At 42.1% G+C, this 15,905-nt stretch overlaps 1 protein-coding gene across 1 annotated transcript in view; it reads left to right on the forward strand.

The window, feature by feature from the left end:
- VPS16 (VPS16 core subunit of CORVET and HOPS complexes) overlaps window positions 1–15,905 on the forward strand; it is a 245,123-nt gene that overhangs the window by 26,124 nt on the left and 203,094 nt on the right. Inside the window, exons 2-3 of the mRNA XM_029606500.1 lie at window positions 1,836–1,924; window positions 2,326–2,423. Coding sequence (XP_029462360.1) covers window positions 1,836–1,924; window positions 2,326–2,423 — 187 coding nt within the window. The remainder of the gene's footprint in view (window positions 1–1,835; window positions 1,925–2,325; window positions 2,424–15,905) is intronic.

Below are 15,905 nucleotides of genomic sequence, written 5' to 3' on the forward strand. Positions count from 1 at the left end.
CAGCAGCTCATTCATTACCGCTAACATTTTATCTTTACTAGCTGCAGTTTCCCGTTTGAGCTCCTTGAACCATGCTCTCTTGCCAACCTCTCCCCTTCCTCTACCTCAGTGCGCACATGTTTTCTTTCCTCATCTGAGCCTGAGGAAGAGGGATCCTGCGCTGCTCTCAGGCTTGTTGCCCGTCTGTTAGAAGCCAAAGCTGCCATGAAAAAGCTCTTAATTTCTGCTGTTTTTGTGGTCTATGTGTCCGCACTATGATTCCGGACACGATTCACAGTGGTTAGTGTCTAGCAGCTCAATTAAAACATGCAGAATTTAATGCTTATGCAGATATCTTGTCAGTGCTCACGGATCAGGCATCCATCTTGGTCCGTGACATCACCAGATCTCCAGCGGCAATATTTTTTGTACACCTTCTCTCCCACTTCTTCCATTCACCCTGGTCCTTTGTGCTATAGCCTCCCACTGGCAGGGGAAGTTAGTAAGCAATGCTTTTTACTTGCTGCTGGCTTTCTTCTGAAGTCAAAACTGCATGCGGCCTTGTAGTCTCATGAAAGTTGCTGGCCCTGCACTATTCCAACTTCAGAGTAGGTGACAGAAAAAGAAGCAGTTAAAGAAGCGCTGCTTGCCGGGTTCCTCTTGCTGGTTGGAGGTCATTCAGCTGAGTGAAAGGGAGATATTACTGATGCCAGGAGGGAGAAAGGGAAGGGAAGACTGCTGATATTAAGGGGCTGAGAAAAGGAAAGAAGGGAAGATGGTGCTGATGTAGGGCCCTGAGAGGAAAGGGAAATGCTGATGGGTAGGCAGGAGTTGGGAGGGTGTGGAGGAGAGGGGATAATGCCTGTTGGAGTTGAAGGAAGATGGTGGCGTGGAGAGGAAAGAAGGGAAAATGATGATGCCAGCTTAGGGAGAAGAGGGAAGTTGCTGGTGTACTCTTTATCTATTTATTTATTTGTAGTTTGAAATGCCATAAAGTGGATTATATTCTGTAAAGTATGACAAAGCGAATCCAGTGCCGGATGTGCCATAGCGCAAAAAAGGTTGGGAATCACTGCTTTAGACACTTGAGACTGTTCCGATCTTCAGAAGAATAGCCGTGCTAATTTGGTGTAGCAAAAATGACAAGAAACGGATGACTAACCAATTTATCGAGGCATGAGCTTTCGAGGACTGAGTTCACTTCACCAGTTATGTTTATAATTCTGACAAAGTGGACTCGGTCCTCAAGCTTCAATAAATTGGTTAGTCTATAAGATGCCTTCTGCCTCTTGTCATTTTTGGGAGTGTTCTGTCTTCATAATAATTTGTCATATTATTGTTCTGTATTTCAGTATTACATATGTTGACTTTGTGTGATGCTGCCAGCTGGTGGTGGTAGAGGAAAATTGGGTTCATCTTTTATTGTATGTTTTTAAAGAAAATCCAGTTTTCTGATAAATGACTTCCAAATCAGAGTCCTCAGCTGTTGATTGAATTCATCTGATTCCATGCAACAGGAGTGATGACAATTCAGCTTATTTTCTGCCTTTACAATGTGTGTACTTTTTAGCCAGGTAAAATGTGGGTGGCCCCAGGGGGGCGGTTGGGTCGGTCGAAAAAGATGTAACTTTCTGTGCGTACGTATTTCCAGGTCAGTTTTCCCTTTGAAAATTGGTACCATGCCTGAAGGTAAAAGGTCTTTGCATCAGCGTGGTCAGGTCTGAAAATTGCCCCCCTCTTTCTGACTGGTGTACTGTCAGCATATCTTATTTTATTTAATTTTTTATTTTAAACCTAGCAGGACATTGACCATGTTTCTGATCTTTGATGTGATTTCCTGTTTCCTTTTCTTGCAGGAAGTTTGACTTGTACAGCATGGACTGGAATTTGAAGGAGGATCTTAGAGACTGTCTTGTTGCTGCTGGGTCTTATGGTGGTCCTATTGGTGTGTACATAAGTTGGACTGCAATATTTTTTTTTCTCTTCTATAATTTTTTCTTTTACTTTTATCTTGCCCTGCAAACCCCTTCCCCCTTAGATAGCATTTCTCTCTGCAGAGACCCATTAGTCACCTCTGTTATTAATATGCATGTGCAAAAATAGCCAGAGACTTGGAAGCAGTAGCACAAAACCAGTCCGGTCTTGTCTATGTTGTGAAAATACCTGCTAATCTGATGAAATCTACCTGAGTTCATTTTGAGTTAGGCTATATGTATGCAATAGCTTTATTTTTAAGACCATAAATGTGGATCTGAATGTGCCATAACTTGTATGTGCCCCAAGATGTTACGTTCTCCTTCCCAGATTGCTCTTTGTATCTTTTTCTCTCTCTTTCATCTTTTACAGCTCTGCTGAAGAATTACTCTTCAAAAGGGAAGTCCTCTAGTTTGAAACCTGTGCTAGAGATCTACACGGCATCAGGGCTTCCCCTGTCCAGCATACTAGTAAGCAACCAACTTATGTCCTGTAAACATTACTTTAAGTGCTTAAGGAAAGGAAGTGGGTGAGTCAGATTATACAGGTAATATATATAGGATAACTCTTAGACAATGCAAAAATACAGACCAGCATATTAAAGAAAATGTGGGACCTAGTAGCCAGAGTAGAAGCATTTAAAGATGAAATTGAGATGAAACACAAAACTGTATTTTAACTACTTGCATTTCACAGGGATTTTTTAATCTGATGTCCACAGTCAAAGAAGGGAATGTTAACATAGAAACATACAAACGTGTTGAGAGTTGCTAAATTATCTAAGAGAACATCTTCCAAAAAATGGAAAAGGGATCCGAATGAAGAAAACAGGAAGCTGCATAACCACCGGCAAGTCAGATGCAAAACATTGTTGAGGAAGGCAAAGAAAGAATTTGAAAAAAACCAAAAACTTGCCATGGAAGTAAAAACTCTCATAATAAAAACTTTTTCAGGTACATTCAAGGTAAAAAACCTGCAAGGGAATCAGTTGGACCATTAGATGTTCAAGAGGTAAAAGGGGTGACAAAGCCATAGCAAAGAGACTAAATGAATTCTTCGCAGATCAAATTCAGCTGGGGACAGCAAGGTTTAAAAGATTGTATTGTCCTTTGCCACAGCTCACCTGGTGGATGCCAGATTTCAACTCTACAAAGCGGTTCTTTTCTTTTCTTTTCTTTCTTTCTTTATTTATTTGCAGTTTTTTATATACTGACATTTGTTTAGTAACCTCACATCGGTTCACAATTAACAGAAACATTGTAGCTGTGCCAAATAGAACGAACATGTGCAACAGTGCTTTACAATAAACAATAAACATTAAACTTGTTAATGAACATATGCAATAGTGCTATACCATTTTACCAAAGATTGAACAAAGTGGTTTACAGCCATAAAAATAAAATCAAATGATAATAAATTCAAATAAAAATACAAATAATATCTTGATCAATAAAATTAAAATCGCTGAAAGAATAGGACTAACTATTACATTATAAAAACAAGGAAAGAGAACTTGAAGAATTAACATAAGCCTAAAATGGATAAATACTACAAACGGCAGAATTCCTTAAGTTGATCCACTATTGTACCTGTTCTAAACTCCCAAAAGCTTCCTTGAACAAATAGGTTTTTAAAGCTCTTTTAAACTCCTTTCTATTATGAATTTGTCTCAAGTCATCTGGTAGAGTATTCCACATGATGGGGCCGGCCACTGAAAAAGCTCTTTGTCTTTTCTTCTCTTTCTTCAGTCTTTTCTTCTTTTCTTCTGTCTCTGTTCTTTCTTCCGTCTCTATTCTATCTTTATTCTCTGTCGACATTCATAGCAGTTCTCACTTAGGAATCTCCAATTTCGCAGTTGTGTAATTAAACAATTTTCCAGACACTGACCTTAGTATCACAATAAGCTAATGGGTCAAAGTTTTTCACACCAAAACATTACCTTCTAATTGCATCATTCAGACTCTGACCAAGTGTTAGTGGACACCAACATTGTGGAATGTAGAAATTCCTGCATTTTTATATGCCACATCAAAGAAATGCACACAATTCTCATAATTGACACACAGGTTTACAGGAAATATAAGGGCAAAAGGGATATGCCACTCATCTAGGCTTGTGCACACTGGAGAAAAGGCCTTCTGTTGGGCTTCTACTGCTGCAGAAAAGCCCTGGAATATTAAAATAGAGGTTCTCTCATACTGCACATTACGCTGTTTGCACTAGGCTTGTATGACTTCCACTTTTTGGGCAAAGTTGAGAATTCCTATGACTGGCTTCTGACTATTTTGTTGCAGCTGCTTCGCCCCCAGTCGATGTGCTCTTTCAAATAGGATACTGCCATATTTAAACTACATGTTTTGCGCATGTGGCAGCCAAATGGCTAACTTTTCGGCCAGCTTATTATCCTCAACGGTCTTGGGAACACCAATGATTCTGAAGTTGTTCCTCCGAGATCTATTTTCCAGATCTTCCAAATTAGCTGATTGCTGCTCCTGGGCTGGTTTTAGAGAAGATACCTCTCTTCAAGGCCACCTGATCCTCTACCACCCCCTCCCCCTGACACCCATGATACCACCTCCTGCAGCTGATTCATCAGCTCAGCAAATAGTGCATTTCGTCAAATTTATGAAAGATTTTCTCAAACTTATCTTCCAGAATCGCTGCCACCACTGAAGCTGTTTCTTGCACTACTGGGTCTCTATTCTCAGGGGAGGGATGGCTACGGTGCTTGTCATTTTTCCATCTGCTGCTTTGCTCTGTCTTTTCACTATATTTTTTTAAGCTATCCTGTTGACTTGCAAGCACTTGTACAATTCAAACTTATCTGCTCCAGTTTGCTGCTTAGTAATTTATATTACCTTGTCTGATTTAACTCTCTGAACATTAAACAAAAATTAAAAATAGGCGAGTAGGGCCTCAGAGCTCAGCAGAAACATGTCCCATTCCTCATGTTTCATCACGTGACCGCTCATTCTTCAGTTTTAATTTAAGATGCTCGAAAATGTCAGCCATGTACGCTAGTTTTTCCAGTCGGCAATTCTTGCAACAAACTGGCATGCTGTGAATCCTTGTGCAATATTAGAAATTGCTGTTCTTCCTGCCTCAGCTCATAAATTCTTGCCAGAACCTTGCTTCATGCAAGCCAGCGAACTTCAGTATGAAGCAATAGGGAATGGCGATCTACCCCTCATCCCACAAAGTATGGAGAAAAGGCGTCTCACCTTGATTTGATAAAATTGACAATTTTCATAGCTTCAGCCAAAACTGACTTCAGCTCATCTAACAGGCTATTACCATGAGAGCTTCACAATGGAAGAAACAGTGTGCGATTGAACACGGGGTTTTTTTTTTTGGTAAATGGTATTTTATTGAAACAACTGTCAGCATGGTAATATCACAACTTGTATCCATGAAGATAAACTCTACACATTCATACATAACACTTTTGACACACACCCTTTCACATTTCCCATCATTGTGGCTGCTCCATCAGTGCACACACTTGTGCAGTTTTTCTACTGGATCCTGTTTCCTTTCAGGTACTTAATATTTCATCTCCCATTCTACGCAGAGGAAGTTCTTTGCACAAAAGATAATGATCTTTAATGCAGTCCTCGTCAGCATGGTGCACAATAGCCATGAACTGTGCACAGCTACTGATGTCTGTCTGATTTGTTGACTTAAAGTGAAAATTTTCCTGCACCTTGCAGTTTCTCTATTAATGTCACCCGATATGTCATCAGTGTGTCTCCTGATGGTGCAGTCTGAAAGCAGCACTCTGGCTACCTTCCATGCTGCCATGGCATGGACGATTTCTTGGCTTGCTGGTAAAATAAGTATGTCACTGATGGTATGTGGGGTTTTTTTGTTTTGGCAATTAACCTAGCAACTTTACAGCTGGCCTCTTGTGCCCTGTCTGAAACTTTCATGCAGGCTTTCATGAAGGATCTTTGCTTAGATTTCTGCTCTTGCAACTGCTTGAAATAACCGATTTCCTTACTGAGGTTAGTAGGGTTTTTAGTAGAAAGGTGATGTGTTAATTTGCTTGGTACCTTCCCTTTTCCACTCCCCTTCCTCTCACCCCATCATAATTTCCCCTTCCCCAGTCCAGTACCACGTTTTCCTGTCAGCACTTGAGGCCTTCTTGTCTCTGTAGCAGCAGAATTCAAGGGCCTTCCTCTCTCAGCAGCAGCATAGAAAGGATGTAGATATGACTGGGTATGTGTGAGAGAGAGATGAAGATGGGGTATGTGGGTAAGTATTCTCATGAGAAAGCAAGGTTCCCACCCCCAGCACCAATGACAGAATGGGAAATTAGAAGAGATGCATAGCTAAACCCCAGCATTCTCCCTATCCTTTTCTCCCAGCCCAGTACTCTCCTTCCTTCCCCAGGCTGGTCCCCCAGCATGCCCCCTTCTTCCCTCACCCATCCAACCCCAGCACTCAGCTCCCCCACCAGGCTGCATCCCAATTCTCTCCCCTTTTTACCATTAACCTGTCCAACCCCAGGATTTTCCAGCACCCAGCTTCCCCCAGGTTGAACTTAAGCACACACTCCTACTCCCATCACCTCACTGGGCCTCAGCACTCTTTCCCTCATGGTCATGCTGAACCTTAGCACTGCCTACATTTTCCCTTCACCTATCAAGCTAGATCATAGCAATGCCCCCCCCCCCCCCCCCCCACACACACACACACACACTTTTCTTCCCTCAGGCTAGACCTCAACATTCTCCCCTCACCCCATTCAACTCCAGCACTCTCCTTCCCAAGCTGGAGCATTCAGTATTTTCTTCTCTTCCTCATGCTGGAAACCAGTACTACTTCCCTCTCCAAGGGCCAAACTCCAATAACTCTTCTCTCTAAACCCAACCCTCTTCAAGATTCAGTCCTAATCTTTCTCCCCACTAGCATACCTCCTTCCTCCAAGGTCCAGCCTTTGGTTCAGCTATGCCTGTCTCGCAGAGGTTCACGTACCCCACTGCAGTTGGCCCATGATCCACCCCACCTCTTCGTCGATGGCACTAAAGTAAGTTTAGTACTAGCAGCTCGCTGGAGTAATGGTCTCAGATCACATACTTGGTGCCGCAGCACAAATTCCTCAGGAGCGCATTGGCTTGTGCTATGCTGGCAGTATTAGTGTGTGGATACAAGAGCTTACCGAGGAGGCACTGGGCAGGCAAACAGCACGAAAGGAGCCGGAGAAAGCAGATTTCAGTGGCAGTGCAGCAGAGCAGCCAAACAGGACAGGCAGGTCACAAACAGATATGGGCAAAAACTACTTGCCACCAATGAGGCTGTGTTACACATGCAGCAGGTGCACACTGAACAACTAACCTTTCGTAAGGCAAGCTGCTGCAGTTGCAGGAAGAGATTGGCTGGGGGATTGAGCTGGTCACAAGCAGGGTAGGGACTCGGAGGATCAAAATGTACAGGCTGTAATACAGAACTGGGTATCTGTACTATCATGGGTAAAGAGAGACCATCACTGCACAGGAGGAATCTTACTGCAGCACACTGTGCTGCTGGCATGATGTTTGAGAAACTCTGCTCTAGGCACACAAAAAAAATCTTTAAAATCTGTGCACTCAAACCTGTCTTCAACAAGTGCAGCTGCCGCCAGAGCATGCACTGAAGCAGAAGCCACATAGGTACGTGCATCTTATAGCAGAAAGAGGCAGCCTTAAAACTAGAAAGAGCTAGGGCGGAAGAGGAGGAATGAAATGCTGCTGCCGCAAGCAAGAAAGCAGAGTTGGAGGAGTGGGAGCAGAATTCTGCTTCTGCATGCAAGAAAAGCTGAATTGGAAGCTAATTGAGAAGTATTACAAGAAAAGGATGCAGTTGCAGCTTAAGCTGAGGCTGAGATCCTTGAAATAGCTGCTTGACAAGATGGGTAAAATTGGGTTAGTATAATTTGCCTTGGACCCAGCTGAGCATATTGGAGATTATGCACTAAGCCATTCAGCCAGGTATTCCAGCTCACTATCCCAAGCCTCTGAAGAGATGACAATACAGTCTTTACAGGATGTAAATATTGCTCCTGATAGAGACCAGCTTAGTGCATGGATGCACTACCACTGGCTCCAGGTTTAGGTATGTCTGCAGTGAGATACACACTACCTCATGCTCACACTCAAGTAGTATCCCACATGAATTGTGGTCATGATATGGCTGCACCAAGCATATTGGACACCTGAACTTCAAATGGCCAAGGTGACCCTGATTAACCTCATCATACCTTAATATTCAAAACTGACATGCCAGGTGATGCACAAAGACACACAGATTCCAACAGTATCCCATATCATTTCAGACTGAAACCGCAGGCATGTCAGATATTGCTAAATACATGATTCATTAAGAATGTGTAAATACAAGGCTCACAGAGGGGCCAATGCAATAAGATGCACGTTGAAAGCAGGCGCTCGTATTGAGAACTCGTTCTAACAAGCACGCAGTCACATCCCCTGGGTGCCCGATGCAGTATTTAAATGAGGTGCTACATAAAAAAGGATTCCCTAGGGGAGAATTGTGCATCCCTAGTGCTCAAATGCTTCGGGCACCCATAATTGCAACAGGTGCTCAGTATGAGCATCCATTTTCTTCTGATCCTGCTCCTTCTGGCTGATTTTACTGAGGTTGCTGAAGACACCCATAGCTAAACACCCCTTGCTAAGGACATCTAAATTGTGTGTCCAGAAGACATTTAAAAGAAAAAAAAATATCAAGTCAATATAAGTCTTATTTTTCAATACCACAAGCAGTAAATTTGTGTCGCAGCGATACTAGGTAGGAGGAACCACAGAGGACTGTATTTAATTTCTCATGAGCTCTTGACTTGCATAGTGACTTTATGCAACCTCCAGGGCTGGCATTAAATTTTCCGTGTTAAAAAATGTTCATTGGGTATCCAGCAACTTTCTGCATCGCGGAGTAATAGCTAATAGCCTCATCTACATGGAATTTACATGTGATGGGCGCTATCTGCTAAGTATTTGTTGGGCGCGTGCTTTGGATGCACCAATCTCCTTATTCCATCGGGTACTAGTCTAGTGCATCCAACTGTGTGTAAACCTATGCGTTAAGCTGGGCACACTTTTTATTGCATCAGCCCCCAAGTTTGATGTCCGAATTCTGCAGAGCATGGAAATTTCTATTCAAAGGCAGCATCTTGGAACTGAACATTACCCCAAGCGAGATTAACCTTTTGATGACATGCTTAAAGAATGAATCTTTGGGAAGAATAAAGAGACTAAAGTCAATGCACATTCATAATCCCTCAGTGGACCGCTCTGTAATAATGGCAAAAACTCAAGCAATGCTATGATAGCCCAGAAGCAATTGAGTGTAGTGTTCAAGAGTGAGATGTTTCCAAAACTCTCACACAAAGATAATCGCAAGCTGCAAGAGCTTGGAGATCTGGTACTGGAACTCAGGGCAACTAAAACTGACCCATATCTTCCAGGCCTCGGCCATTTGGCTACTGCCCATGGAGTAAACCCAGCCTTGAGATAACTGCCATACAGCCTGCAGGAAAAATGGCTATATCAAGGTTCAAAATATAAAATGGACAATAATGTTGCCTTTCCATCTTTCACAGTTTTCTCTAGGTTCATCCGGGACTTAGTTTTTATGAGAAATGATCGGTTTTATACTTGAAGTGTCAGATGTGACCAGCCCAAGCCACCCGTAGGATGAATGCCCGACTAAAAGATATGGCAACATAAAACAAAATCCCTGTAGTTGTGTACAAAACAAGTTTCACCTGTGGCATCTACACTTTCTATCCTTCATATTTGTTACATCATTGTGAATTATTAGGGATCAGGAGTCAGGTTTTGCAGTGTCTTTCTCCAGAGGTTTGAGTGGTGCACACAACTACTTCATGGATACTGTAACAGAGAGTGAGCGGTCTTCAGCTTGCCGGAGGACACAGCACTCTGGACTCTGGCTATCTTTGCATCAATTTATTATGTACAGGCAAAAATGAAAACAAGATAAACTGCTCACCTTTGTAGTTCTACCAAACATTCAGCCATAAGTCAGTCATTTATACAGGAGCTGCCTTCTCATTACCAGAGCCTATCTGTTCCTCCCAGAGACTAGGCTTTATTTCTCCTCTTAGGGAGGCCAGGTACGCAGGATTCCTGCGTACAAGCACCCATCCTGTTCTGACATTTGGCTGTAAAACCATCCCATTTGTTGATTTTGTTCATGATCTGGGTTTTCAGCTTGACTCTACAGTGTCTTATTCACATCATATTAGAATACTTCTGCGATCTGGCTTTTAAGAGTGGGTTTGTGCCCCCGTGCCCGGAGCCCACTTGTAATCGGGCGCTGTGGCAGCCTCCTGCAGTTGAAAGGTGCGGGAGTTGAAGGGAGCTCTTGGTCATGGCGTGCTAATGCTACTCTTCCTGTGCAATTCTTCCTTCACCGGACTCTTCTCTCTCCGCCCTCCCCCCCCCCCCCCCCCCCCAGCGTTGCATTGGCTGATGCCCATTGGGGATGGCTGTCCCCAAAATGACATCTGGAGGGCAGGGGTGGGGGGAATCGGCATATGCTGATTAAATTGCTGGCAATTTAAAGGGCAGTGCAGGGGAGCGGTTGCCCCTTTTCGATTGTGCAGGCCTTATTACATTATCTTAGTTACCGGTACTTATTATTATGACAAGATTGCAGAATTATTATGCAATCTTTTGTTTTAATCTCAGTTGATTATAGTAATGCTTTGCTCATCAGGTTACCTAAATACAAACTTCATGCATTATAATTGTTACAAAATGCTGCTGCTCACATAGTATAATTAATAGTACACTTAGAGAACATGTTTCTTGTGTTTTGTCTTAGTTACACTGACTTCCTGTGATTTGGAGAATAAAATTTAAAATATTGGAGCAGATATAATAAACTGCATGGGTCCTATATACCAAGTATTTTTCCCATAGAGAGCAAATGGGATTTTTGAGCAGGTTTTTCAGCGTTAACCTTATTCATAAATGTAATACAGGCTGCAGTGCTGGAAAAACGTGCAAAAATCAGAGTAAAAACACGTAGTTTGGCTTAATGAGGGTGTTTGTAAATGCCATGTAAACAAAGCAGTTAGCTATTATTATTATTATTTAACATTTTTATATACCGAAATTCATGTAGAAATATTACATATCATCTCAGTTTACATTATAACAGTAACAAGCATATAAGAATGTGATTACATTAAACAAGGGAGTAAAACTTGGATCAAAAGGAAACTGGGGAATTAAGAAAACGAAAACGAATAAATAAGATTCTTATGTGGAACCAAGTCTAACCTGGTTAAAAGATCTAGGTGCATACTGGAATAATTTAAGGTTAGGGTACAAGGAGCAAAATTTGGATTGATCTACTGCTGAATTGGAATGCTAATTCAGATAGATAATCTGATATGTAGCCTGTTAGCTAGTAAGGTGATATAAGAGAGGAAAATCATTGGCATACATGAAAAGCTTGTTCGAATAGTCAAGTTTTGAGTCTCTTTTTTTGAAGGTGATTGGGCATTTTTCCAGCCGGAGTTCTGGAGGTAGAGAGTTTCATTGCGCAGGGTCTGCTGTGGACATAGCTCGTTTACTTAAAGAGGTTTTGATGGGTGGAGCAAGGAGAGTATCTCTATAAGCTGCTCTTACCGGTCTGGAGGGTATATGTGGTCTAAGTGGAATGTTGAGTTCCAGAGGGATGAGCTTGTGAATGGCTTTGTGTATGATCGTTAGTACTTTGTACCTGATTCTAAACTTAATTGGGAGCCAATGTAGGTTCCTCAAGATGGGGGTGATATGATCTCTTTTGTTGGTCTTAGTCAGAATCCTGGCTGAGGCGTTTTGAAGCATTTGTAAAGGTTTAATGGTGTTAGCTGGGAGGCCGAGTAAGAGAGAGATGCAGTAGTCAATTTTTGAGAAAATGATTGCTTGGAGAACTGATCTGTAGTCTTGGAAGTGTAGGAGAGGTCTTAGCCGTTTTAGGACTTGCAATTTAAAAAAGCCATCAGCAGTATTTTTGATAAATCTCTAGGTTTAATTGATTGTCCATGATAACTCCGAGGTTTCTAACTTGAGAAGAATAGGATGTTTGATTAGTGGGGTGCATGTTAGACATTGTATAGTTACAGTCTTGTGAGACGAGGAGTATTTCAGTTTTGTTGGAGTTAAGGATTAAGTTAAGGCTCATGAGCAGGTTGTTGATGGCTAGAAGGCAGTTGTTCCAGAATTCTAGAGTTTTTTTGTACAGATTCTGTAATCAGGATGAATATTTGCACATCGTCTGTGTAAATGTAGTGAGTTAATTTTAGTTTAGAGAGGAGCTGGCAGAGTGGTAAAAGATAAATGTTGAAGAGGGTCGGGGATAAGTAGGAGCCTTGAGGGACTCCCAGAGAAGAGCAGACGGGATGTGATTCGTTATTGTTGACTCTGACCTTGTAAAATCTGTTTTGTGGAAAAGACTTGAACCAGTTAAGAGCAGTGCCTTTGATGCCGATGTCAGCCGATCCAAGAGTATTGAGTGGTTCACCGTGTCAAAGGCAGCTGAAAGATCGAGAAGAATGAGTAGACAGGGTTGTTTTTTATCAAGATTTAAAAGTATGGTGTCTGTTAAAGAGATTAAGAGAGATTCAGTGTTTCGGGCTTTGCGGAAGCCAAATTGCAAGGGTGCTAAGATTTTATCATCCAGGTACTCTGACAGTTGCTTGTTAACTATTTTTTCTAAGATTTTGGAGATGAAGGGGAGTTTTGCAATAGGGCGGTAGTTGGCAGGGTCGTCTGGAGACAGGTTGGGTTTTTTCTGAAGTGGTTTAAGAATTGCGAGTTTCAAGGGGTCGGGAACTAAGCCTTGTATTAGTGAACAATTAATGATGTCGGCGATTGGTTTGGCGACGGTTTTAGAGATGGCGATGAGTAAGTTGGAAGGGATCGCATCCGTGGGGTGAGAGGCAGGTTTAAGTTTCTTTAGGACTAATTCAATCTCTAAGGAGGAAGTCAGCTCGAAGTTTTCCAGGCTTGTGATCTGCTGGGTATATGCAGAGTACGAGGGTGGAGGAAGTGGACCATTATTGGCATTTAAAGATGTGATCAGATCGGTGATTTTTTTCTTGAAGTATGTGGCTAGTTCTGAGGCTTTGCTGGCCACTTGATCGTCTGGGATGGTCGGGGGGGAGGATTTGGTGAGACAAGATGAGAGAAAATAAAGCTTTAGGATCGAATATGAAGTTGTGGATTTTCTGTGAGAAAAAATCTCAAAGGACACCACCGCCATTATTGGAGGAAGTGTGAATGCGATCCAACATCATATTGGCTGCAGCTGTGCTCTCCCTCGCTAACATTCTGGTCTCTCTCTGCATCTGGTGCATTTCCTTTCGCATGTGCTCCATCTCTGCATGTATAGCCTTCCATCTGGTCATTACACTGCACTGAACAAGTTCTGCCTTCCAATCGGTTCCACCGCCAGTTGGTCCGCCATCACATCCACGAGGCAGGGTAATGCTTGTATCAGTGAAATAATGCCGTTATCTGCAGGCTCACCACTGGCCACAGTTCCACCTGGAGACCTGCTGCCCACACATGTGCCAGGTGTCACTGGTAGCTCTGAGATTTCAGGCAAGGATAGGTCTGGTCACATAAGGTTGAGTGTGACCAACTGACCTTTCATGCGGCTGCTGCTGCTGTCTTCGTTAATAGCTACAGATTTGTATTGGTTGTTCTTTTCCCATGGGAGCATCCTGGATCTGGCTCTCTTCAGCCGTGACAGAGTCCTTTGTGGCAGGCACCTCTATCTTCATTGTCCGCTGAATATGTGTCTGAATATGCACCCCCAGTATAGACACCTGTCACATTGTCCTGCTGCAGAGTTGCTTGGACCAGGTCTCTTGTTGGTGCTGGCTATATCCCACATTGTAGGCTCTCTCTTGTCTGGTACAAGGATGGCTCAATTTGCTAGCTTGGCTTTGACAGCCGATAGCGGCCACTGACAGGTTATTGACATCCTTTGCGATGCTTTCCCAGAACAACTTCTTTACTTTAGATGTCTTTTGACCAAAGAGCGCAGCGTGCTTTTCATAGACCTGCCACACTAGAAGGTCCTTCTCGTCTGAAAAGCACATATCATGCTGCCGCTATTTTTCTTCCGGTTGTTGGCTGCTGGTTCCCGCCTGTTAATTGCTATCAGATCAGTGGTGTAGGTCCCTACCTTCTTGGGCCCTACTGCCACTTCCATCTCTCACTTCCCTCTTCCTCTGTTTTGATATCTCCTTCCCCTCTAGCTGCACCTTCTACCTCATGCACACCCTTCTCCTCCTGCCCCTTCTCCCCCTCCCTTGCTGCGCTCAACTGATTCACGCACCACCCTCCTCCTATCCACTCTGTCACCACTCGCCTGCCTGTCATGCTCATCCTTTCCTTCACTAGCACCCCTTCTGTCACACTCCATTTTCATCACAACCACAACACCAACTCTGCTGTTTTAGGTACCTAAACAAGCAGGCGGGAAAGACAGACACAGATGCACTCAAAAGATACTCAATAGCACAGACAAAAGGGAAGGGATAGTGAGGGAGGAAAGACAAGCAGCACAAAAGATTCAGCAATCGCAAAAGAACACCTTCAACTACCAACTCCTAACACCCAGCACATGGTCCTGGAAGGAGCTGCCTTTTATTCCTTTGCAAGGAGGAATGTCCCAGAAAATTTGATGGACATCTATGCACACCAATTACACCTCATTTTGGCCCATGTCACTTTAAACAGCCTAAAAGGAACTATGCAGAATTATTTACATTGGTGCCAATTGTAGTGCCTTGTTTTCCTGCTATATTGTGCATCAGCACAACCACAAATTTTAGAGAGACACCGATTTAAATCAATTTTTTATTTATTTACTTGAAAAACCACATATATCCCTACATAGACATTTAAAACTAAGCTAGCACATTCACACATTCATACCCCACAATAAAATATCACATGAAGTTTGAGATGTTAAATGGAAATTATCCAATGTTTTTTTAGTGATAAATACACATATTAACCTGATTATTCAATAATACAAACATGTACTTATAAATTGTAAAATTATTACTGCATATATTTTCCTCAATCCCATGTGTAATGATCATCAGTCATCACATGGTCTATAGTATATCCACATTCATTTATTCAGGATCATATGTTCACTGAGTCCGACAAAAGATATCTTCGTTTCGCCTCTGTTATTAGAGGCTTCCTCAGGGACTTATATTTGCAAATTTTTGATTGTATTCATACAAAGATTACCCTTTGTGTTGTAATATTGTGCATCAGGGCATTAGTGTGGATTTTTGCATGTTTATTTTAGCTAGTGTGGATTTTTAATGCCTGTCTCATTTGCATACCACTTTATTACTTCGAGTGGGGCTTCTGAGTTTTTTTTTTAACTGCATACAGTATAAAATGTCTATGCAAAAAAATAGCGCCAATTTTTAGCATGGGTTTTATTACATTGGCCCCATTGACTCTTGTTTTTAAAACTATTAAGAGGGAAAGTCTTGTCTTTTTTTTGTCCAGTTTGATCTGCATATACTATCTCTGTCTTTACATTCACAAGATGATTTGTTATTGTTCTTTCATAAGCATACTCATCTGGTTGACGTCTGCACTAGGGCATTTACTTGGACCTATAATGTGGAATGTGTTACTGTGGCATTTGTGTTTATTACCAGATATCACATCTTTGCGAAAGCATTCCCGTTTCATTAAACTTTTAGTATCTTTTATGATTTATGTAATTTTGATTACTTTGTTTTATACTTATGTCCAGTTTAATGTTTTGTGACCTCATACACTGCCTAAATCAATTGATTTGTAATTGATTTATAAGAATTTTTAAGTAAGTGCATTATGGGAGTTTGAGGATTTTGCTAACAGCATATCAGATTGTTGTCTTTGTACTCACGATAA

The sequence above is a fragment of the Rhinatrema bivittatum genome, chromosome 6 (assembly GCF_901001135.1).
Source record: "Rhinatrema bivittatum chromosome 6, aRhiBiv1.1, whole genome shotgun sequence".
NCBI lineage: Eukaryota > Metazoa > Chordata > Amphibia > Gymnophiona > Rhinatrematidae > Rhinatrema > Rhinatrema bivittatum.